This window comes from Panthera leo, chromosome E2, assembly GCF_018350215.1.
Source record: "Panthera leo isolate Ple1 chromosome E2, P.leo_Ple1_pat1.1, whole genome shotgun sequence".
Lineage (NCBI taxonomy): Eukaryota > Metazoa > Chordata > Mammalia > Carnivora > Felidae > Panthera > Panthera leo.
Genome location: NC_056693.1, coordinates 48148766 through 48174235, shown reverse-complemented (window position 1 = coordinate 48174235; position 25470 = coordinate 48148766). Strand labels below are relative to the sequence as shown.

At 41.6% G+C, this 25470-nt stretch overlaps 2 protein-coding genes across 12 annotated transcripts in view; both read right to left on the bottom strand.

Moving 5' to 3' along the window:
* The window catches only part of VAC14 (VAC14 component of PIKFYVE complex), a 102133-nt gene extending 101035 nt beyond the window's left edge, over positions 1-1098 (bottom strand). Inside the window, exon 1 of the mRNA XM_042919806.1 lies at positions 716-1098. Within this exon, the coding sequence (XP_042775740.1) occupies positions 716-819 (104 nt within the window). The 5' untranslated portion in view covers positions 820-1098. The remainder of the gene's footprint in view (positions 1-715) is intronic.
* Positions 1099-6995: 5897 nt separating this feature from the next.
* HYDIN (HYDIN axonemal central pair apparatus protein) overlaps positions 6996-25470 on the bottom strand; it is a 443605-nt gene continuing 425130 nt past the window's right edge. For all 11 annotated transcript variants that reach the window (XM_042917620.1, XM_042917622.1, XM_042917618.1 and 8 more), the window contains 4 exons: positions 24724-24874; positions 17837-18067; positions 9141-9365; positions 6996-7599 (listed from right to left, as the gene is read on the bottom strand). In XM_042917620.1, coding sequence (XP_042773554.1) covers positions 7117-7599; positions 9141-9365; positions 17837-18067; positions 24724-24874 — 1090 coding nt within the window. In that variant the 3' untranslated portion in view covers positions 6996-7116. The remainder of the gene's footprint in view (positions 7600-9140; positions 9366-17836; positions 18068-24723; positions 24875-25470) is intronic.

Sequence of the window (25470 nt, the reverse complement as noted above, 5' to 3'; positions counted from 1 at the left end):
CTTCTGAAATCACCCACCCACCTGCCTTTATCGCAGAAATTTAGGGAAAAAATTACAAACGTAAAATAATAGCAGAAAATCTTAATAACACATTCCCGGTTGAACATCTTGTTTTGTGCTGTGGGAAATAAAGCAAAATGTCAGGTCATGGTTACACATACATGTAATAAGACTGTAGAAGCAAGAAAGGTCAAATTATTCCTACTTCCACCTGCAGGGAAGGGTGATATGGCAGAGATAAACAGCCCTCTGAGTCTTGAGATCTCGATGTTTGGGATCTGTTTTCTCCATTTGGTCACCTAACAGTCCCTTTCACTTCTCAGAAGCTGGGTGAGAAATGAGGCATCATTAGCAAATTTTCATGCTTCCCATTTCCCTCCCATGACAGAGGACCCTCTCTGATTTGCTGATTTTGGATGGAGACCACACTGAAGACGCGCCGCGTGCCAGACACTGTGCTAAGCACTACACATAGGCTTTGTCGCTTTATTAGCACGGTAGTCCGTTGGGGCACCCGGAGGTTAAAGAACTTGGCCCAAGTCATACATCCCGTCAGAAGCAAAGCTGGGACTCCTAATCTCCTGCACTGCGCTAAGGGCCTAAAACTGGCTGGAAAGGCGTGAGGAGTTCCCCCGAGCAGCAGGAACCCTGCAAATCCAGGGCGGCGTCCTGGCTTTGCTCCCCACGTCCAACCCTGGGTGCCCGCGGCTCTTACTTCTCGATCTCCAGCGCTGCCACCTTCCGCTTTTCGTAGAGCTTGTCATTGAGGGCGCGCACGATGTTGGGCGTGAGCGGCGCGAAGTCTTTCTCAGGGTTCATGGTGGCAGCTCGGGGCGCTCCCCGGAGCCCCGCGGCTCCTCAGCCCGCGGCTGCCCGGGCGGCGCCGGGGCCGGGGGAGTCTGCGGCTCCGCGCTGCCTCTGGCGCCGGCTCATGGACCACGCCGCCTTGCGCCTGCCTGCCTAGCTCTACCTCCGCGCGCCGTCTCGGAACCCGGGCCTGGACCCCGCCCCCGCACACCTGCTCCCGGCCGCCCAACGGCTCACGATCCCGCCCGGCACCGGCAGTGCTCAAGGGGCAGCGGCCATGTTATTTGGATCATGTGATTCTGTAACCGCTTCCGCCTTCCGCCTCGAGGACCCGCCCCTCGCCGGCCACGCCTCCGCACGCAGGCGGCAGGTGGGTTGTCCACGCCCCCACAAGGCTCCACCTCCTCTCCTCGCTCCCGCCTTCCTCCCCGCACCACTCGCGTGTGGTTGGGGATGCTTGGTGGGACGCGTATCCCACGCGCTCACGGTCCCGCACGTGGCCCGCTAGGCGCGTGGTGGCTTCTGTGTATGTTTTTGAGCACGAAGGGGCTCATGGAACCTGACTCACTTAGCGTAACTTAATAAATACTTACCGAATCCAGTAGTTCATTTACTACTTACTCACCAGTTTCGCATATGGCAATGTTTCCCAAATTGGAGTCATACCGTCATGATTTTCGCCATATTCTAGACACTTGTGCTATTATTAAGAAAATAATTTTCTCCGATCAACTTTCAAAAATCTTTAATTCCGACTTTAGTCTTGCTTATGTGCTAAGATCATGGTGTGAATAGTTTTTATATGTTTCTAAAACATATTAAAATAAATTCTCAATGAAAAACAGTACTACCTACTATCTAGAATCTCAGGCACCAACAGTGACCTTCACCCTACCATCTGGGACTCGGAAGAGTGTTTACCATGCTTAGATTCTTAGACAGCTAGGTTATAGGCAGCAGAAGCCCCAAATCTGCTGAGTGCAGGTCTCCAGATGGATCCACTGTAAAGCAGCCCTTCCAAGTGCTTTGAGTGTCACGCTAAATGGTGGAACAGAAGTTGAAGTTATGTGGTAAAAAGTGTTAAAGCATTTTATGCAGGTATTGTGGCTAACAGGGAGATGCATCAGACCGAGTTCCTTGTTGTAAGCTCCCGTAGTGGACAGGGATTTTAGGACAAGGGCTAGACCACAATGGAGTCCAAAGAGTATTAAATATGAACATAAACACATGACAGTACTTTTTCTAATGAGTGTAGAGTGTGCAGGTTAATCTGATAACAAAGTTGAAAATAGAGTCTTATCCTCAATCCATAGACAGGAATCTATAGGACACAAGTGAGGGGATATAGTAGGCAGAATTCCAGTATGGTTCCCAAGATTCCCACCCTCTGGGTACGTACCCTGTATAATCCCCTCCCTTTGAGCGTGAACAAGACTTGTAAATACAATGCGCTGTCACTCCAATAATTATGTTATATAGCAGAAGGGATCTTGTAGATGTAGTTAAGGTCCCTAATCAGTTGACTTTGAGGTAATAAAAAGGGGGATTTTCTTGTGTGGGTCCAACCTAATCAGATGAGCCCTTAAAAGTAGTCAGAAGACATTTGAAGTGGCAGAGAGATTCTCCTGCTGGCCTTGAAGAGTACACAGTAAAAACAGTTACTATGATGGCCTACATGGTAAAGACCTTAGAATGGTCTCTAGTTGCCAAGAGTGGTCTCCAGAGGGTTGTCGGCTGCCAAGAAAATAGGGACATCAATCATAGGGCTGTAAGGGAATGAATTTTGTCAACACACCAAGGGAGCTTGGAAGTGGATCTTTTCTTGGTTGAGCTTCCAGACAAAGATGCAGCTCTGATTTCAGGCTGTGAGACCCTGAGCCAAGAACCCAGGTCAGTTCATTCTGGACTTCCGATCCATGGACACTGTGAGATAAGAAACTTGTGTTGTTTTAAGCTGCTAGATTTGTGGTAATTTGTTATGCAGCCATAGAAAATAAATACAAAAGCTAACCCAAAACTCAGTAAGTCATGGAGGAATTTTGTCTGGAAAAATCGGTGAATAAATTGTTTTCCTGTATTGGTGGGGTTTTCACAACTTTTAAAACCTTTGCTGACACAATCCAGTGAATGAAGGGGGTGAACCACCAATTTGAAACTGCCCCAAATTCAGATTTCCTCTCCAGAGAAAATGTTTTGCTTAATAGTTCCCTCCTCTTACCTTGATACCAAATAGCACTGGTAAGGACATTTCCAAATGTCTTTGCAAAGTTTATGTCTTTAGGATTTTGATGATGGTTGATGCAAGTCAATGAAAGAAAATTAAATCAAGGGGATTATTTGGATCTATTTTTCCAGTGTGTATTCATTTCCACTGGATCCATATCTAATATAGTATTTCATCTGTTTCTTTTGCTGTTTGGTTTGGCTTTTTCTTAAAGGTGAACTGAATTTCCCAAGGGTCATAATGAGATACAGTTTTTAATAATTGTAACAGTAATGTTTTTACTAGAAGGAACTCTTTTCACCTGAAATCATGTTCTGGACTAGGTTGCTAAGCAACCAGTTTTTTACTCAAGGCCCAAGCCAATGCTTTGTCCTACCTTTAGTTCAGAAATTTCTGGAGAAAAAAAGGTGGTTTCTTTTCTCTGCTCTCTTGGAAAATGCCAACTAGTTAAGGTTACGTATGCATTACTGGGCTGGCAGCAGTGTTGAGAATGAAGCCCAAGGCCACCATTGCCGTCTCTGCATGCTTACTTCTCTGACCCTGGTGCCCAGCCCTGGCTAGGCCTGCTACAGTCAGACTCTTTCTACACTAGTGGATAATTGGTACACCTGGTTGCACACACAGTTCACAGCTGTAACTCATCTGTAGCCACACGATGCCTGGTTGTTATTACATAGGCTACGGACATTGTAGCAAGTGGATGCTGGTGGGCACTGTGAGAAATTGTACCCAAATATTGGAATTGTGCAAAGTAGTTTCTCTAAAAGCAATGTAATTTTTCTGGAGTTCCAGGGTAACATGGTGAGGGTGAATCCCATACTTGGTACCTGGCAATCCCTCATGACATCACAATATTGTCACCCCTGACCGAAAGCAAGTCTTCTTCAAAGAAGTGGTTAGACAGGGTGCCACACTCACCAGGGCCTCTGTGTTGATCAACGTTAGGGACCCTGTTTCACATCGTATTCTGTGCAAATGCTCCCTGGAGAGGTCCCTGGGTGGCTCAGTCGGTTAAGCATCCAACTCTTGATTTCAGCTCAGGTCATGATCTCACGGTTCATGGGTTGGGCATTGTCAGTGCAGAGCCTGCTTGGGATTCTCTCTCTCTCTGTCTCTCTCTCTCTGCCCCTTCCCTGCTCACGTTCTCTCTCTCAAAATAAATAAACTTAAAAAAAATCCCCCTGGAATTGTGTGTGCACCTTAGCAGCACACAATGAAATGTCTCCTGGTCTGCTTTGCTGAGCATGTATCCTTTCAAAGGTAATTTCCACTAGCTTATGTCAAAATGCTCATTTTCACCAAGTTTCTCCTCTAGCCCTCTGTTGAGCTACTTTGCCATTCCAAATTTGCCAAATGAAACAATTTTGTTATTGCCTTTCCGAGGCCAAGGAAGCATGAGAACAACCTCAAGGGAAGAGATGGACATCTCAAGTCATGCCAGAAGGGGGTTCATGCCAGGGCAGGGTCTGAGCTGGCAGGGCCTGCCTCCTCACTCCAGGCCTATGAGGCTGTGGGCTCTAGACGCAGTGGCTTGGGGAGAGCTGGGGCAGGGCTGAGGTAGGGGGAATTGCCCTTGTCCACCTAGCACCATTTTGCTGGTGGTGACACTTGGGAAGTGGCCAGTTTCTGTAGCAGCCAGTGTCTGGGGTGGTGGCTGAGAGCCCTCCAGCTCAACAGAACACATTAAAATGCTGAACTTCAGAGTTGGAGGAGTCCCCACGGTGAGTCTCACCGTGCTCCAACCGCTGGTTTTGTAGCTTTCACACAGCTTCCTTTTTCTCTTCTTCTGTCTAAAACTATCTATCATACTAGGTTTCAAACTGTTCAGAAAGTTGAAGAAGGTGGTGGTGGGGCCAATTGTTCCCCAACCCCCAGCTCTGCATCTGGTGAGTGGGTGGGAGAATGGGCATTTTGGGGAAGGCAGGTTTCATCAGCTACGTCATCAGCAGAGTTGGTGACTCATTTCCAGGGCCCTAATGGAGAGGACCAGGGCTGTGGATTCCACAAAGGCTCAGCTTCCATAGTTGCCTTTAAGGCAGCCTCTCTCAGCTGCAGTGTGTATACCATCCCCCTGGAGATGCCTTAAAATGCAGATTCTGATCCAGCTGGTCTGGGGCAGCCTGAGCTCCCGTAGTCCTAGTGTGTTCCCACGCAGCACTGATGCAAGGCAGCTGAGGCTTCACAGCTGTGCTGGGCAGTGTGCTCGGACTGGCAGCAACAGCCTCACTGGGAACCTGGCAGAAGTGCAAATTCTTGAGCCCTCGCAGACTCCAAAATCAGACCTTCTTGAGGGTGGGGCCAGACAGCCTGTGGGTTAGCAAGCCCTCTAGGTGATTTTGATACTAAAATTTGAAAAGCACTGGTTTAATCAGACTCTGGGTGTTTGCTAGTCATAGCACGTGCTCATTGATCTCCGCATCCTCTCAGATGACTGCTTAGTGCGTTCTTTGCTCATTTAACCAACTGGAGAATCTGCCATCTAATTTTTGTCTTTATGCCCGTTAGCAGCATCTTTGGCGGTTACACACATGAACTATTACGTGTAGTCCTGTAAATATGCTGGCTGTGTGCAGGGTATCCTGGGCTGAGGGTTGTGGGGAGGTACAAAAGGATTAGAAGAGTCATCCTCCGTTAAAAAACAAAACAAAACAAAACAACACCTCTAAAAGCAATAAGGGCTTGTGAAACCGCAGGTTGCTGGGCCACACCCCTGGAGTTTCTGACTCTACAGGTATGGGTGTGCCGTGAGAAAAGGCATTTTTAATGAATTCTTAGGTAATGCTGCTGCTGCTGCTGCTCCACGGACCATTTTCCACAACCCCTTCGTTGAAGCATTCATTCCCAAAGGGCCATCTCCTTTCATGCCTTCTCCCTCTCTTGCAGGCTGGCTGTAGGGGATGCCAAGTGGGGAGGAGCTGGAGGTGGCGGGGTGGGGGTGGGGCCCGTCAGGCACCTGTGCAGAAACAGAACCACTCCAGGGCCAGTCTGTAATCATCTTTATTTCATCAGGTGGCGCCAACAGGTAAGTGGTCCCATTAATACACATTGCGGGACCAGGGCCATAGCCTGGGCTAAGACAGATGTCTCACTAATCCCCAGCGCTCTCCCTCTTAAGAAAGGCACTGACTTAGCTCAGCCTTTATGTGCACACAAAACGGCTGCAGTTTAAACATATCAAATTGGGATGCCTTCCTCCCCTGGAAGTAGATTCATGATTCAGCTGCTGCACTAATGGCCAGGTGGGCGTATGATCTGCGGCACTGGTTCTCCACTCTGCTGTACAAGCCTGAAAAAGAAAATGATGCCCACATCCCTCCCCGGGCTAATTACATCAGAATTTGGGGTGGGGTGGGGGTTCTGGACAAGAACTGGCTGATTCTGATTTGCGGATGGGTAGAGAATCACTGTGCTACAGGCTGACAGCTATGCACAGAGCTGGGGATGGGAGTGGAGAGCTGGAGTCTCAGCGTTCTCCAGGACCTGGCCCTCAGCAAGAACTTTCTTGTATAAATGGATCCAGGATTCAGGGACAGAGGGAGCGTACCCAGCCCCTGTCCCCTGCAGTGATGGTGCAAGTGTTATCTGTTATCATTTTGAAAATGGTGATTCATTTGGCTTTTATGTGAAAGCAGAATAAAAGATCATATCAAAACAGAATCATATCTAAGGGCTCTTTAGGCCATTATGGATTTTAAAAAGGAACTGTGGTGCCCCAGTGTCATGCACTGCTAAGTGCTATGTGATAGGAGGTCATGAATGTCATATCTGTGCCATCTTATTAAAAATGGGGATTACTTCTTGAGCTTTGGGAATATGATTAGAAACTAAACTCAGAGACTTGCCCTTGCAAAATACAGTATAGCCCTGTTGTTTGTAATTACCATGTTTAGTGTGGAATATATATACTTCATATATATATATTTAGAATGAATATAATATGGAAATAAGTACCCCTGTAATTGAATGAGGAGATAAAACACTATCTGTAGAATTTTATTTTCTCTGTGCTTCACCAGGATAGAATAATACATAGATACTAGGCTGAGGAAATGACTTTTCACTGATGCAACTGACCTTAGTTACCATTAAGGGGTGATCCCCTTCAGGTAATAAACCCACTTAATGCCTGTTTCGCTGCCTTCACTGGGAGGACAAGACACAATCAGCTTGGTGGTGATAGGTGTTTTGCTGCCAGATGGATTTCCGTCAAAAGAGACTGTGATATTGTTGATCTTCTTGGGTCGCATGGAGTCTACAGCACGAACAGAGAAGGCTGGGTTCTCCACAATGATGGAGAAGGTGACCGCATGATAGAAAACGTTCTTGAAGGGGATGATTATGTTGTACCCGGCCCGGATCAGGAAGGGACCCTGGGGCTTGGGGGGCAGAGCCATTCCGAAGAGGGGGATGATATACTCCCCGCCTGCAATCGACGACAGCATCAGGATGCCCTTGGTCTCACCCAGGTGACTGGGCTCAAAATATACTTCCACACTGACTTCGGTTCCTCCCTGGGCCCCTGGGGCTGCATTAATGATCTTTTCCGTGTGGAAGTCCTGACAGTCAGTCTGAAAGAGGAACACACACAGTTGGTTCACACGGGATCCCGAAGAGCACACCAGCAGCTCGGGCCCTTCCCCCGCCCCTCCACTCTCAGACATCAAGAAACCTACCTTTGTGTGAGGCCAGGCAGGTCATAAAATGTTGTGCCCTTATAACTCCCTTGAAGAGTAGGTAATACTAATTATTATCCTTATTTTACTACAAAGAAATCAAGGCTAAGAGATGTTAAATAACTTGCCCAGAGACACAAAGCTGGATGATGCTGGTGTGGCATTTACTGCTGCTACTCCCCCATCTGGCTCTTTTCTCCCACACACATGAAAGACTGAACAGTCTGGCTCCTCATGGATGGGAGGGGACTAGTTCTGGACAATTAGTTGTGAGCAGAAGTGAAAGGTGTTACTTCCACACTAGGGCATTCAATTGCCAGTACAAGTCCTTTTCACTCCTCTGGCACTATGACCGGAAACATCTGAGTTGGTGGTTGCCGTTTAGCCTGGATCCCCAAATGGCTGTGATCAACACTTCCCTGCTGACCCTCACTAGATGGATAGCACAAATAAGGGACACACCTTTTGTTGTTTTAAGCCACTGAGATGTTGGGGCTGTTTGTTACTGCAGCGTAACCTAGCTTCTCCCGACTGGTATGATTGATAAAGAGCCTATGCCTCTTGACTATAGCCATGGACCTGCTGATGCTAACTGGCACATGGGCACCCAGTGCAAAGGCTACACTCCTAGCTTCCCCTGTTGCTAGGCGTGGTCTTATGCAGTTTTGTTCAAGGGAATGTGAGTGGAAAGGATATATATAGCTCCCGCCTTTCCCCTTTGTAGCTGGCTGGAATGCAACATCCTGGTAAGCTCTCCTGGTCCCTGTGGATCCAAGCAACTCTCTACAGAGGGGAGAGCATCAGGGCAGAAAGAGTCTGGATGCCTGATGTCACGGATCTACCATTCCAGCCCAAACTGCTTATGCTCACCCCGTTATTTGAGAGAGGAATAGCTTTTACTTTGTTGTTATTTGGGGCTTCTGTTTCAGGAGCTAAACCTGTATTCCAATTGATATAATAGGTAACATATATGCAGCATTTATTGTGAGCCAAGCTCTATGAAAGTGGTTTTATATGCACCCTTTAAAAGCCCCATAGCAATCGTGTGAGGTTGGGGTATTATTACCATTTAGAGAAAAGGTTAGAGTAAATTATTCATACAAAGAGTAAGTGGTGAAGCCAGGGTTCAAATCCAAGTCTCGATTTCACAGCCTCTACTCATGACCACTGAGCTCTACTGTTCCCTTTAGTGACCAGTGCACATGCTGTGGGAAGCAAAACTCTCCTCACCCCCACCTTAACTTGTTAAGATAGACTCTATAAGGAAGAACCCAGGCCTGATACTGTTTATTTATACCTGGGAGTTTCCAGGCTAGATGAAGCGCCTGACTCCCTGTGCGTTTCACATTTCTGCACCCCCTGTGTCCTCCTCTTATTATTTTTAAGCTTAGACTCCCAGCAAGGGGAGGGCAGAGGGTGGGACAGTGGCTGCTCACCCTGCAGTAGTATTCTGTCTTCTGCCGGGTGTAATTGGTAAACTTGGCAAAGATGCTCTGACCGCTGCCAAGAACCGTCTGGAAGTGGATGGGCTTTTCAGGCAGTGCTGGCAGGGCCTTCAAACTGAGCTCATACAGGTAGTAACCCAAATCATTGTTGTGCAGTGTTAGTCTCCCAAAGGTTTCTCCGGCTCTCAGGGGCTGGAATTCAAACGAGAATGTGCCCTGCAAGAGAAGACAGAGGCTCCTATGATGCTGAGAGTCTGACCCATCCCTTGCTACCCAGTGACCTCAGAGTAGGTTGGTGCCAGAAATGGTGCTTCACAAGAAATTGCTCACACTGATCTTGAGCCTGGGGAATCTCTGTCCAAACTGGTCTTTTCCCTCCCCTTTACCCCTTCTAACTTTATCTAGAAATACCCCAGAAGTATTTATATATCTGGAATCTCCTTGAATCTAAGAGATACTGGTTCCTCTCTTAAGAAGCACACTTATGGCAATGGGGGTGAGTGTTTCCAGAAGGAGGGCTGAAGATCAGCAGCTCCTTCTTTGCTCACAGCCAAGCTCAGAACAACTTCCTGGGTCCTACCTTCATTTGGGGAAGGTTTTCTCCTTCTTCTATTTTCGCCCATGGCAAAACAAAACAAGAACCAAAGAGTATTGCTTATAATAACAAAATAAGGGAAATAATTAAAACGAGTTAGCAGTAAGAAATCAGCTAAATAAGTGATAGTTTATCCTCGTCAGTGGAATACTAGGTAGCCATTGAAAAGGAAGGGGCCGTGCTATAAGCACTGACATGAAAGGTGTTGATGATATTGAAAGTGAAAGGAAGGAAGTTCCATAAATTATGCAAAGCATAAGCTCATTTTTGTGAAGAAGAATATGTCTATGCAGGTATAGAAAAGAGACAGCAAGGATATATATCAAATTGTTACCAGTAGTTATCTTGAGGTGAGGAAAACAGGACTTGAGGACTTTCATTTTCTGTTCCATATACTTTTTATAGTTAAAATTTTGTTTTTATCATGAGTAGGTATTGTTTCTTTTTAAAAAGAACTAGTTCTTCTTATTGAAAAATAGAATAAAAGGAGGATATCATCAAAGTTGTTGTAGATGGTTAACAGGAAAGAATATAGTGTACAAATTTAGATGATTTTGCCACGACTTAAAAATTTAGATGAAAATGGACAAATGTACAAAAAATATAACTTACAAAAACAAGCTCAGTAGATGAAAACTTACATAGTCCCATAACCATTAAAGAAATGTAATCAATAGTAAAAAAGTTTTCCCTTAACAAAATTCCAGGATCATAATGATTTACTTGTAAGTTCTATTCGACAATCTAGTATCCCACAAATTCTTCCAGAGAAGAGAAAAAGAGGGAACCTGTCTCACTTATAAGATTTTGATACCAAAATCTAACAAGGCTAACAGGAGAAAACAAAATTGGAGACCAGTTTCTCCCCTGAACATATATACAACTTGCCTCATAAAAATGTTATCCAATTGAATCCAGCAATATATAAAGAAGAAAATGTTACATGACAAAGTTGGGTTTCTTCCATGAATGAAAAGTTGGTTTAACGTTAGAAAAACCAATCAGTTGCCACATTGGTACATTAAAAGGAGGACAATGATATGGACATCTCGATAGATGCAGTGAAAGCATTGGATAAAACTCAACATCCATTCATAGTGTTAAAAAAAACTCTTAGCAAACTAGGAATAGAAGGGGACATCCTTAATCTGATAAAGGGTATCTATAAGAAACCTAAACAAACATAATAAATGGTGAAACTTTGAAAGCTTGCCCTTCAAGATTAGGAACAAGGAATCTTTCTACTACCTTTCTTGTTCTGCAGGTCCTAGATACCCCTATTAAGGCATGAAAAGGAAATTACAGGAAGAAGTTTATAATGGAAGAAACAAAATTGTAATTACTTACAGATGAATGATTATACATGTAGAAAATTCAAGAATCTATAACTGAAATTATTATTGATAAGTGAATTATATAAGATGGTTGGGTAAAAAGTCAATATACAAAAAGTTAAAAATAGAACTACCCTATGATCCAGCAATCACATTACTGGGTATTTACCCAAAAATACATAAATGCTAATTCAAAAGGATACATGCACCCCTATGTTTGTAGCAGCATTATGTACAACAGCCAAATTATGGAAACAGCCTAAGTATCCATTGATCGATGAGTGGATCAAGAAGATGTGATGTGATGTGATGATGTGTGTATGTGTGTGTATATATATACACACACATACACACAGTGAAATATTTTGAGCCACAAAAAAGAATGAAACCTTGTCATTTCAAATGACATGGTTGGATCTAGAGAGTATAACACTAAGCAAAATAAGTCAGTCAGAGAAAGACATATACCATAGGATTTCACACATATGTGGAATTTAAGAAACAAAATAAACAAGATAAGGGGAAAAAAAGACAAACCAAGAAACAGATTCTTAATTATAGAGAACAACTATAGACCAATTTCTCTGATGATCATGGATGCAAAAATCCTCAACAAGATATTAGCCAACCAGATCCAACAATACATTAAAAAAATTATTCACCACGACCAAGTGGGATTTATACCTGGGATGCAGGGCTGGTTCAATATCTGCAAAACAATTAACATGATTCATCACATCAATAAAAGAAAGGACAAGAACCATATGTTCCTCTCAATAGATGCAGAGAAACCATTTGACAAAATACAGCATCCTTTCTTGATAAAAACCCTCAAGAAATTAGGGATAGAAGGAGCACACCTTGAGATCATAAAAGCCATCTATGAACGAGCTAACGCTAATATCATCCTCAATGGGGAAAAACTGAGACCTTTCCCTGTAAGGTCAGGAACAAGACAGGGATGTCCACTCTCGCCACTGTTATTCAACATAGTATTAGAAGTCTTAGCCTCTGCAGTCAGACAACACCAAGAAATAAAAGGCATCCAAATCAGCCAGGAGGAGGTCATACTTTCACTCTTTGCAGATGACATGATAATCTATATGGAAAACTCTAAAGATTCCATCAAAAAAATGCTAGAATTGATTCATGAATTCAGCAAAGTTGCAGAATATAAAATCAATGCCCAGAAATCAGTTGCATTCCTATACACTAACAATGAAGTGAGAGAAAGAGAAATCGATCCCATTTACAGTTGCACCAAAAACCATAAAATACCTAGGAATAAATCTAACCAAAGAGGTGAAAAATCTATATGCTGAAAACTATAGAAAGCTTATGAAAGAAATTGAAGAAGACACACACACACAAAAGGAAAAAGATTCCATGCTCCTGGATAGGAAGAACAAATATTGTTAAAATGTAGATACTACCCAAAGCAATATACATATTCAATGCAATCCCTATCAAAGTAACACCAGTATTCTTCACAGAGCTAGAACTAACAGTCCCAAAATTTGTATGGACCCAGAAAAGACCCCGAATAACCAAAGAAATCTTGAAAAAGAAAACCAAAGCAGGAGACATCACTATCCCGGACTTCAAGCTATACTACAAAGCTGTAATCATCAAGACAGTATGGTACTGGCACAAGAACAGACACTCAGATCAATGGAACAGAATAGAGAACCCAGAAATGGACCCACAAATATGTGGCCAACAAATCTGTGACAAAGCAGGAAAGAATATCCAATGGAAAAAAGACAGTCTCTTCAGCAACTGGTGCTGGGAAAACTGGACAGCGACATGCAGAAGAATGAACCTGGACCACTTTCTTACACCATACAGAAAAATAAACTCAAAATGGATGAAAGACCTCAATGTAAGACAGGAAGCCATCAAAATCCTAGAGGAGAAAGCAGGCAAAAACCTCTCTGATCTTGGCTGCAGCAACTTCTTACTCAACACGTCTCTGGAGGCAAGGGGAACAAAAGCAAAAATGAACTACTGGGACCTCATCCAAATAAAAAGCTTCTGCACAGTGAAGGAAACAATCAGCAAAACTAAAAGGCAACCTTCGGAATAGGAGAAGATACTTGCAAATGCCATATCAGATAAAGGGTTAGCATCCAAAACCTATCAAGAACTTATCATACTCAACACCCAAAAAACAAGCAACCAGTGAAGAAATGGGTAAAAGACATGAATAGACACTTCTGGAAAGAAGACATCCAGATGGCCAACCGACACATGAAAAAATGCTCAACATCACTCATCATCAGGGAAATACAAATCAAAACCATGATGAGATACCACCTTACACCTGTCAGAATGGCTAACATTAACAAGTCAGGCAACAACAGATGTTGGTGAGGATGCAGAGAGAGAGGATCTCTTTTGCTCTGCTGGTGGGAATGCAAGCTGGTGCAGCCACTCTGGAAAACAGTATGGAGGTTCCTCAAAAAACTAAAAATAGAACTACTCTACGACCCAGCAATTGCACTACTAGGCATTTATCCACGGAATACAGGTGTGCTGTTTCGAGGGGACACATGCACCCCCATGTTTATAGCAGCACTATCAACAATAGCCAAAGTATGGAAAGAACCCAAATGTCCATCAATGGATGAATGGATAAAGAAGATGTGGTATATATATATATATATATATATATATATATATATACATATATACACACACACACAATGGAGTAATATTCGGCAATCAAAAAGAATGAAATCTTGCCATTTGCAACTGCGTGGATAGAAGTAGAGGGTTTTATGCTAAGTGAAACTAGCCAGTCAGAGAAAGACAAAAATCATATGACTTCATTCATATGAGGACTTTAAGAGACAAAACAGATGAACATAAGGGAAGGGAAAGAAAAATAATATAAAAACAGGGAGGGGGACAAAACATAAGGGACTCTTAAATATGGAGAACAAACTGAGGGTTGCTGGAGGGGTTGTGGGAGGGGGGAATGGGCTAAATGGGTAAGGGGCACTAAGAAATATACTCCTGAAATCATTGTTGCACTATATGCTGACTAATTTGGATGTAAATTTTAAAAAATAAAAAATAAAATTTTAAAAAAAGTATAGAGAACAAAGTGATGTTTACCAGAGAGGAAGGCAGTGGGGCGATGAGGGAAATGTAATGGGGATTAAGGAGTGCACTTGTGATGAGCACCGGGTGATGTATGGAATCGTTGAATCACTGTATTGTACACCTGAAACTAATATAACACTGTATGTTAACTAACTGGGATTAAAATAAAAAACTTAAAAAGACAAAAAAGGGGGCAAAGTCAATATATAAAAATCAGTTATATTGTTACATACTACAACCAATAGAAAACAAAATTAAAAAAAATACCATTTACAATAGCACCAAAATATATAAAAACTAGACATAAATCTAACAAAATATGAGTAAGTCTTTTACATAGAAAACAAAAAAAATATCATTGAGAGAAATTAAATAAGAAGAGTTAAATAAATGGAGATCTGCTCATGAGTTAGAAATCTCAATTGTGTAAAGACTGGAATTCTCTCTGTGACAAATATGCTTCAAGATGGCCTCCGGTGATCCCCACCCTCCTGCTATTACACTCTTGTGTCATCCTCTCCCATACTGTTCCAGGGCTGGTCTGTGTGACCACTAGTACATGGCAGAGAGATGGCATATCACTTCTGAGATGAAGTGGAAAAGACTGTGGTTTCTGTCTTGTGCGTGCTCTCTCTCCCTTGCTCTCTCAGCTTCCCTCAGATCACTCATTTTTAGGAAGTGAGCTGTCATGTTGAAAGCAGCTAGAGGGAGAAGTGTATGTGGTGAGGAACTGAAGCCTCCAGCCAGTAGCCAGCAAGGAACTAAGGCCTTTCCAACAACTCCATGAGTGAGTTTAGAAGCAGATTATCCAGCCCCAGTCAAACCTAGAGATGACTGGAGTCCTGCTGACAACTGACTACATCCTCACGAAAGACCCTGACTACACAGCTAAGCTGCTGCTCGTGGATTCCTGATCCTCAGAAACTGTGTATATAATAAATGTTTGTGGGTTTAAGCTGCTGATTTTTAGGGTAATTTGTTATGGGTCAACAGGTAACTAATACATTCTTAAAATAACCCAATCAAAATCCTAATAGTTAATTTAATATTTTTGGAAGAACATGACAAGCTGATTTATACGACAATGCAAAGGGCCAAGAATAGCCAAGATACTCTTGAAGAACAGAAATGTAAGAGACTACCAAGTCTTAATGTAACATCACCAGAAGCATATTATGATTTTAATGTAATTAGTAATATAGCTTCAAAGTATATAAAGCAAAACACGACAGAACTACAAGGACAAACAGACAAATCCCTGTCAGAGTGGTGACTTTAACACACTCTCTTAAATCTGACCAAACAAGCAGACCAAAATATCAGCTAGGGTACAGAGAATGAACATCAAAATGGCAAACACATGCTTTTTAAAAATAAATGGAAGATTAAGGAAAAGATCATATAGTGGGCCGTAGAGCAGATCTAAACAAATTCTAGAGCACTGAAATATGGAATATATTCCCTGACCACAAAATAATTTAAAAAATAACATATAGAACAATCCACATGTTTGGAAATTGAGAAACACTTGTAATAACCCATGAGTCAAAAAAGAAGTATTAATAATAATGAAAGGACATTTTTGAACTTAATGACAAAATATACTACATGTAAAACTTTGTACACTGCAGCTAAAGCAGCACTTAGAGGGCAACTTATAATCTTAAATGTGCATATTGGAAAATAAAGAAAACTAGAAGTTAATGCATCCATCTTAGAAGTTAGGTAAAGCACCAGTAACCCAAAAGAAGCGGAAAGAAGGAAATAATAAAAAGGTCAGAAATCAAGCAACTGAAAACAAACATACAATAAAGAGTACCAACAAAATCAAAATAATGCCTTCTTGAATATAAGATATATTGAGAAACCTCTAGAAAGACCAATCAAGAAATAGAAGCTACAACCAATATTAGAGATGAAAAAGGAACATCACATAAGAAAGTAGTAAGAGGATATTAACAATGTTATGCCAGAGTAGTGTGATAACTCATGAAAGGAATCAAATCAGTAGCAGACAATCTTCTCAGAAAGAAAACCCCAGGGCTCATTGGCTTCATCCGTGGTTCAAGGAAGACATAATTTCAATCTTTTATAGACTCTTTCACAGAGTTGAGGAAGCAGGCAAATCCCCGATTCTTTTTCTATCGTTGGCGGAACGGGAACTCAAATTGGACAAAGAATACAAGAAAGGAAAGCTGGTCCATTCTCGCTCATGACCACAGAGGCAAATCTCCAACACAAACTGTTATCCGACTAAAGCCTATCTGTTTGTAAAAAGGTAAATTAAGACCATGAGGAGCTATTAGTTTATTGGATTGGTAAACCTTTAAAAATCTGACAATGCCAAAAGTTGGTGAGCTCTCATTGCTCACTGGAGATTCTCTCCTGACTGGCAATTAAAGGCAAGCACACCCTGTGACCCAGTGATTCTACTCCTGGGTGTACACTGGGGAGAAACACACCGTGTACATCAGGAAGGCACTTGCACAGTGAGGTCCAGGGCAGCATATTTCATGATAGCCAAACACTGAAGCCAACACAGATGTCTGGCCTCAGTAGAATGGTTATCTAAATTGTGGTATAGTCGTATGATGGAATATTCTACAGTGGTGAGGATGGATGGACCTCAGCTGCATGCATCAATGTGATGATCGTCAGAATATACAATACTGAGCAAGGCATAAAACACTGAAGAATGCAATTAGTAGGATTTCTTTTGTATAAAGTTTGAAAACAGACAAACCCAAACCATATGGCTTAAAAGCAAGAAATGATTACAAAATAAGGATAGTGGGAACTTTTAGGGGTGAGGGATGATACTGTGAGCGGGGACAGAGGTTTCTGGGGGTGGTGGCAACTTTTTATTTCCTGGCCTGGGTACTGGTTATACAGATAGTTCTTTCATAGTTATTTAAGTGAACCTGTTTTAGTACATACATATATATACATATATACATACATATGTACACACACACATATATATATATATATATATATCTCCTAGTTTTCTGTGTAGATTTTATAATTCATGATGAAAAATATAAAAATAAAATAAAGGGCATGGAAGGTCTCTGAAGAACACACCAGGTTTGGGGTTCTGAAGGGGAAAGCAGAGCTAGGGTGGATGCAGGGAATAAGCAGGTGGGCTCAAGCTGGAGAAACAGAAGGGATTTTGATGGGATCTAGACAGTGAGAATTTGGAGCCATACATCAAAAAGAGTCAAAAGAAAGTTCATCTCCACAGCAGCCCAGAATTCCAGGGCACGTCTTCTCAGCAGTCACAGGTTATATGTCTTTCCTGAAGCGGGTCTGTGCACAAGCAAGCATATGAACGAGAGCGCCTGCTGTTCACTCGATACACTACTGTCCCTTGCTTCCCTCTTCACCACGTATATACTACGTTACCTTTATAATTAGCAAACACCAAAAATGTTTTCAGTTTGAACAAAGCAAACAAGTGTATAACAGAGGCAAGTGTTCATGATTAGTAAGTCCCTTTTACATGTCTGAACCAAAGGGCAGAAGGGGAGAGGACAGATCAGGAGTGTGATTGATGCACCGTCCCCTGCCTTCCCACTCCTGGGGCTGGCCCAGCTTCAGGGATGCCTCTATCACAGATATCAGGGAGCCCCTGGTAGCCAGGGTCATACCTCAGAGTTGGCAGGCACCACAAACTGGGAGGGCAGGCTGATGTCAGGGACCCTGCATTCCATGGAGAAGGTCACTGTATAGGGCAGAGGGTTCTCCACCTTGATGGAGGCTGATGTGCTCTGCCGGACGGGGCTCACCATCTCAATGGTTTTGATGACGCCTGAAGGGATGACCCTGAAACCCACCATGTAGTATAAAAACTCATTGGTCACCTCGTTTCGGAAGATCACCTGGGTTCGCGGGGAGAGGGGGAGGAAGAAAGCAGAGGAGAGGGGTTAGTGGAGGGTCTTCAGCTGTCTTGAGTTCCTTCTCTCTATTAGCATTGCCTGGGTACATACAGCATAGGTGCCAGGCTGACACGGGCACTCCCACCCTGTCTGAATCCCTACCAGCCACCCTTTCTCCTTCCTATGCCCATTGCTGCTGGAATAGACAATAATGCTAATAGTAATAATGACGGCATCTAACATTTAGTGAATGATTACTGTGTGCCAGGCACTAGAAGTACTTAGTTAAACAATTTGTAGGCAACATTATTATTCCCCTCACTGTTTGTTTGTTTTTGTGTTTTAAAGCCAAAGAAACTGAAGTTTAGCAAGGTTAAGTTATCTTGCCAAGGTCACATGTAGAGAGAAGTGTCAGAGCCAGGATTTGAACCAAGTTGATCTGACTCCAGAGCCCACACTTGTGACTGCAGTACATTGTCTCCTCACCTCTGCAGTTGATATGGTAAGCTGCTCACCTTTTTCTGCTTGTTTCCCAGGTGACTGATGATGTTGGGCATCTTCTCATGTGCTTATTGGTCATTCACACATTCCTTCTGTGAGATAGAGTCTATCGGAGTCTTTTGCCCTTTTTAATACTTTGAGTTGTTTATATTATTACTAGTATATGGTAATAGTTCTTTACGGATCTGATTTTACTTTCAACTTCTTCCTGTCTTTAGCTTTAGAGTGCTTCTGGCACCCTGTCTTTTAATTGGAGTGTTCAGTCTTTTACATTTAAAATAATTCTTTTTTTTAATGTTTATTTATTTTTGAGATAGTGTGAACAGGGGAGGGGCAGAGAGAGAGAGAAAGAGAGGATCCTTAGCAGGCTCTGTGCTGACAGCAGCAAGCCCGATGCAGGGCTGGAACTCAAACTGTGAGATCATGCCTGAGTCGAAGTTGGATGCTCAACTGACCAAACCACCCAGGTGCCCTAAAATAATTCTTTCTATGTTTAGGTTGAAGTCTGCCTTCTTGTTGGTTATTTTCCATTTGTCTTATTTATTTATTTACTTACTTATTTTGTTTCTCTGTTATTCCTTTCCTGTTTCCTTTTGGCTCGACAAGCAATCTTTTGTAATGTATTTTATTTCCTCTACTGGCTTCTTAGCTATATTTTTTAATTATAGATTTTTAGTGGTTGTTCTACAGCTGACAATATGAATTTTTAACTTGTGAAATTTATTTTGAGTAGTATTTTATCACTTCCCACTTTATAACTGACCCTTCATGCTCCTTATGCACACTTCCAATTTGGCAAATGCGCTAACCTTACTAAAGTATAATTTTATCGACCTAACCACTCTATCTTCTGTGCTTTTGTTGTCATATCTTTTACTTCTACACACATAAGAACACCCACCTAACAGTGTTATCATATTTGCTATAAACTGTCAGTTGTCGTTTTTAGAAAGTTCTTAGAAGCTGTGTGTGTGTGTGTGTGTGTGTGTGTGTGTGTACTTATTTACCATTTTTAGATTTTTAGGGCTCTCTTTCCTTCCATTAGACCCAAATTGCTAACTGGTATAATTTTTCTTCAGGCCAAAGAATACCTATCAATGTGTTGTTTTCTAATGCAAGTCTGCTGGCAGTGAATTCTCTCATGTTTTCTCTGAAAATATCTCCATTTTAAAGGATGTTTTCAGTGAATAAAGATTCTAGGTTGATAGAACTTAGCATTTTGCAGATGGCTTCCATTATAACTGAAGAGAAGTCAGAAGTCTTTTTACTGTTTTCCCCTATTTTAGATCTTTTGTATCTGGTTGTCTTAAGCTTTTCTCTTTCTCTTTGGTATTCAGCAGTTTTACTATGACGTACACAGACATGGTTTTCTTGTATCTCATGGTTTTCTTTGTATTTCTCCTGCTTGAGGTTTGCCAAGTTTCTTGGATCTGTAATGTTTTTTAATCAAATCAGAGAAATTTCAGCAATTTTTTTTTCAAATAGTTTTCTGCTCCATACTCACTTTCTTCTCTTCTAGGACTCACATTACCTATGAATTAAAAATTTTTATACTTTCCCACAGGTTCCTGAAGCTCTGGTTCTTTTTATTCAATCTTTTTTCTCTTTATCATTCAGATTAGAAATGTTCTATTGATTTGTTTCAAGTTCACTGAATCTTCACATCTCCAATCTGCTGTTAAGCACATCCAGTGAAATTTTCATTTCAGTTTATTGTAGTTTTCTATTCTCAAATATCTGTTCAGCTCCTTTTTTTAAAATATAGTTTCCATTTCTTTGCTGAGATTCCTTATCTGTCTAATTATTTGAAATATTTTCTTTTATTTCTGATCATGTTTATAAAAGCTGCTTTGAAGTCTTTGTCTGCTAAATGCAATATCTGGCCCATTTTGGAGTCCGTTTTCATTGCCTGTATTTTTCTTGACTATTGGTTACATTCCTCTCCTTCCTTACAAGTCTAGTAATTTTTGTTTATGTACTGGACATTGTTGATAATCATTGTAGAGATTCTGGATTCTGTTACCTTCCATGTGAGAGTGTTGATTTTATTCTAGGAGGCAGTTCAATTATCGACTGATAAGCTTGTGTAGGTTTGGTTTTATGCTTTGTTAGAGCAGACCTATAGAAAGCTCAAGGTGTTTTTCGAGACCTTCCAACTTGGTAGGATTCAGTCTCCAAATTTTGTCTTTCCTACAGATCTTGTTGTGGCTTAGTTTTAGGCTTTCTAAGGGCCTAAAAGGACTTATTATAAGGGCATGGTCCTTTCTTTGGGCCTTTCTGATATTTCAACTGGGTTCCTAGGATGTTAATGAGATGTTAATGTAATCTCTCCACTCTGGCTGAGCCAAACCTCCAATGTTCCCTGGGCACTGATCAACGTATCTTTGTTCCTTTATCAATCTCTTTTAGAAGCTGCTCTCTGATAAATCTCATGTAGTCTCACCTTGTGCATGTGCAGTACAATTGTCAGCCAAAGACTTTGAAGGGAATTCCCACACACACTTTTGTCTCCCTTCCCCCTGACATCCTGCCACTCGATGCATTGCCCCACTCCTACCTTTTAGAGACCAGCTATTTCAACTGCACCAAATTTTAATTTCTGTATCGTCAGCTCACTGGGGCTGTTGTGCTTTGCTTAGATTCTAGCTCACTGCATTGCAGTCAAGAAATTGTCCCTTGGCAGAGAGCCAGGATAATTGTGGAGATTCATCTCATTAGCTTTTCTTCTCTTTGAGGGATTGCGGTATTGTGCTACTGTTGTCCAATGCCTGAGAAGGGTTGCCTCAGATATTTTGTTCAGTTTTATGGTTGTTTATGGCGGCAGTAGTAGTTACTCCATCGTCGTCAGAAGCGCTTTTGACTTTTTAAAAAAAACTTTTGTATTGTTAATTTGAATACTTATCATTATTTTTTAAATGTTTACTTACTTTTTTGGGGGGGGAGGTGCAGAGAGAGAGGGAGACATAGAATCCAAAGCAGGTTCCAGGCTGTCAGCACAGAGCCCAATGTGGGGCTTGAACTCACAGATTGCGAAATCATGACCTGAGCCAAAGTCGGATGCCTAAGTTAATGAGCCATCCAGGAGCCCTTAATACTTATTATTATAAAGAGATCTGTGATCTGAGTTCCCTGTTATTTTTAGTTAACACTTTAAAACATATATTTACGTATATTTTTCTCTTTACAGCTACAGTTTACGGCCATCTCTATTCGTGCCCTACCTTTCTTGATGAAGAAACAAGTATCTTTCATTTCCCCATTTTCTTCCCACTAAATGAGAAAAAAATTTCCTTGCATTATTTTATTTCTCCCCTTGCTATTTCCTATATTGAGGTCATATGAAATATTCACTTCAGATTGCTTTTCAGCAATTATTTGAAATTACCTATCAATAGAATTTTGAGTCTTTGTTCATTATAACCTTTTGTTTTCTTCTTGAATTCATTTACTTATTTTTAAAATTTTGCTAATTTAAAAACTTATTATTTTGTGGTGCTTCTTTCAAACAGGGATTATATATATGGGTAGGTTATTTTGAGTCCTTGCAAGTTTAAAAATGTCTTTATTTTGCCCTTGTAATAGTTTTGTTTGGAAAAGGTTCTAGATTGAAAACACTCTAAATCGTATGAACAGCTTACTCCATTGCTTCTTGTATTCAGTGTTGCCATGAGAAACCTGATGTTATTGTGATTATTTCCTTTTACTTTCTTTAGAATCATTTAGGATTTTCTTTTTTATCCCAGTTTTCTACAATTTTGGTCTCACCTATTTAGATATGAGTCTTTTTTCATTCACCCTATTTGGAAAGTTGGTGGGTCCCTTCAATTAGAAGACTCAGTCTTTCTCAAACAGTTCTGGAAGTTTTTTTTAATGTTTATTTATTTTTGAGGCAGAGAGAGAGAGCTAGGGAGGGGCAGAGAGAGAAGGAGACACAGAATCCAAAGCAGGCTCCAGGCTCTGAGCTGTCAGCACAGAGTCCAATGAGGGTCTAGAACTCATGAAGCACGAGATCATGACCTGAGCCAAAGTCGGACGCTTAACCGACTGAGCCACCCTGATGCCCCTGGAAGTTTTTCTTCAATTATTTTGAAGAGTATTTTCTTCCTTCTATTATCTTGCTTTCCTGTTTTGGGAGCTCTTAGTAGATAGATATTAGAACTTTTTGATGTATATTTTCTGTGTCATACTTCCTTTCTTTTTTTGAAACAGCTTTATTGACATGCAATTCACATACCGTATAATTCACCCAATTAAAGTGTATAATTTAGTGGGTTTTAGTACATTCACAAAGTGGTGCAAATATCACCACAATCAATTTTAGAACATTTTTATCACCCCCAAAAGAAACCCTGCACCCATTACCAATCATTCCCTATTTCCTCCTAACCCATCGCCACTAATTTACTTTCTCTTTCTATAGATCCGCCTATTCTGGACATCTCATATAAATGAAATCATACAATATGCGGCCAGTTGTGACGTCTTTGTTTAGCTATCATAATTCCTTCAAGGTTCATTGATGTGTTGCATGTATTAGCACTTCATTTCCATTTCTTTTTATTGCCAAATAATATTCCATTATATTTGTCCATTTGGGTTGATGACATTTGGTTTGTTTTGTTTGGTTCTATTTTTTGGTTCTTACGAATAATGCTGCTATGAACATTATGTACAGGTTCTTGTTTGGACATATATTTTAATTTATCCTGAGTATATACCTAGGAGTGAAATTGCTGAGTCACACGGTAACTCCATGTTTAACCATCTAAGGAATGCCAGACTGTTTTCCACAGCAGCTGCGCCATTTGCACTCCCACCAGCAATGTATGAGGGATCCAACTTCTCCACACCCTCTTCAGCACTTATTGTTTCCTTCCACTCTTGCCATTTCTTTGTGTTCATGTGCTAAATCAGCTCTATCTTCTAACTTACTAGTAATCTCTTCCTCAGAGTTCATTATACTATTCAGCCTTCCTCTAAGGTTTTCCATTAAAAATATTCAATTTTTTAATTTTTAGGGTCTCTGATTGTCTTCCACAATAGCCTGTTCTTTTTCATGGGTATGATTATCTTCCTTTATTCCTTTGAGGGTATTAATAATGTTCACTAAAAATATTCTGTTTGCTTTAATGACTCTTTTATCTTAGGGGTTCCCCTTTGTTGAGCTGGTGTTTCTACTTATGGTGGCTTTTTTTTTTCTTCAGATGTTTTATGATACTTTGATTCTAAGGTTCTCTGTTAGTCTGTGAATGCGATCTGAGTGGAGCAGTCTACCTCAGTGATTTTAGGAGAGGGGATGACATCCCACTGTGTGAGTTTTGCCAATATCTCTTCTGGAGGTAGAAGATGGGTTCCTAGGTTCTTTCTTTTTTCACTTTAAAATCTCCCTAGCTGATTCCTTCCTTCATCATAGCTTCTGATACTGTCTGTAAATGAGTAATTTCCATATGTTATCTTCAGCCCTAATCTCTCCTGTGAGCTACTGACCCATATACACTCCTTTTCTTCAAAGCATGTATCTCATTTTGTAATTATACATTCATAGTACCATTATTTGGTTAATGCCCTTCTCCTTTCACTGGACAGTGCATTTGATGAAAACGGGGACTGCGTCTATTTTTGATCATTGCTGTGTTGCCAGCACTTAGTTTAGAGTGTGGCATATATGCTTATAGGTACTTGCTGAGCTAATGAATGAATGAGGAGAAACACCTCATGTGTGAACGACCCTGTGGTGTCTTGGAGCAAATGGCTCTGAGTTGAATCCTGGCTCTGACATTACTAGCTATAGGTACTAAATGTTCAATACAATGCTGGCCACTATAATCACTCAGGAAAGGGGACCTTTTCTTATTATTGTGGTCTGGTGGCCCAGTGCCACCACACTGCTGGCCCAGTGTTACTGCTTAAGGATTTTCACGATTCTGTTGCCTTGAAGGCTTGTTGTGGGTCTACATGATGGATGGATGGCCCTGCCATCTGGCTTCATCTTCAAGAGGCTGGGAATCCTGAAAGCTTTGTCAGGTCTCTAACTGGTTAGCCCAGCAGGATAAGGATGGGCTGGCTGTGGGAGGACATCTTCACTCCCTAACACCAGGATTATTAACCTTGGGGCAAACCTCCAGAGTTCCAGGGAAATGTCTTTAACACGTGGATACCTTTGCACTGTAGAGTCCCTCCTTGTGGGAAAAGAAGTTCAGCCTGTAATCTTTCTTGGAGCCAGACAGTACATCAATGTAATCAAGGCCTTTTAAGGTGACACTTAGATCTGGCCTCTCTGGTTTCACCATTTCCACGATGACCCGGAATCTGGGGGAGCACAGGAACACATGAAGAGAGGATAGAGAAAATGAAACCATTTGCCCAAGGAAAAGAAGGAAAGGTGCTATCTCTACTCTTGATTTTATGATAAGCACGTGGGTCCAGGGTTCTGGTCCTTTGTCTCTAACAATAACAATAACTACCATTTATTGACGACACCTGTGATGTGCCAGCTACTGAGTCAGTGCTCCAAATGTGTTAGAGGCATTTAATCCTCACAGTGTCTGTAGGAGACACATATAATTATCACCCCCATTTTACTAATGAGGAAATAGAGGCCAAGAGAAGTAAACATGTTCAGGTCACATGACTAGTTATTGGTACAACTAGGATTCAAACTTAGGTCTGAGCCCTTATCCACTATGCTAACTGGTGGCCTTCAGTAAGTAAGCTTCTTCTCCCAGGCTTTGGCTCCTTCTCTGTAAAAGAAGGGGACCAGGCTGGTTGTCAATTCCTCTAGCCCTTGTATTCTACTCTACTCCCACTGCAAATAAGATCCAAGGGACATCCTTCTCTGGCCAGTGGCTTAGGTGATAAGACAGAGAACTCAAGAATAACCATCATGATTATCATTTTGATAATAA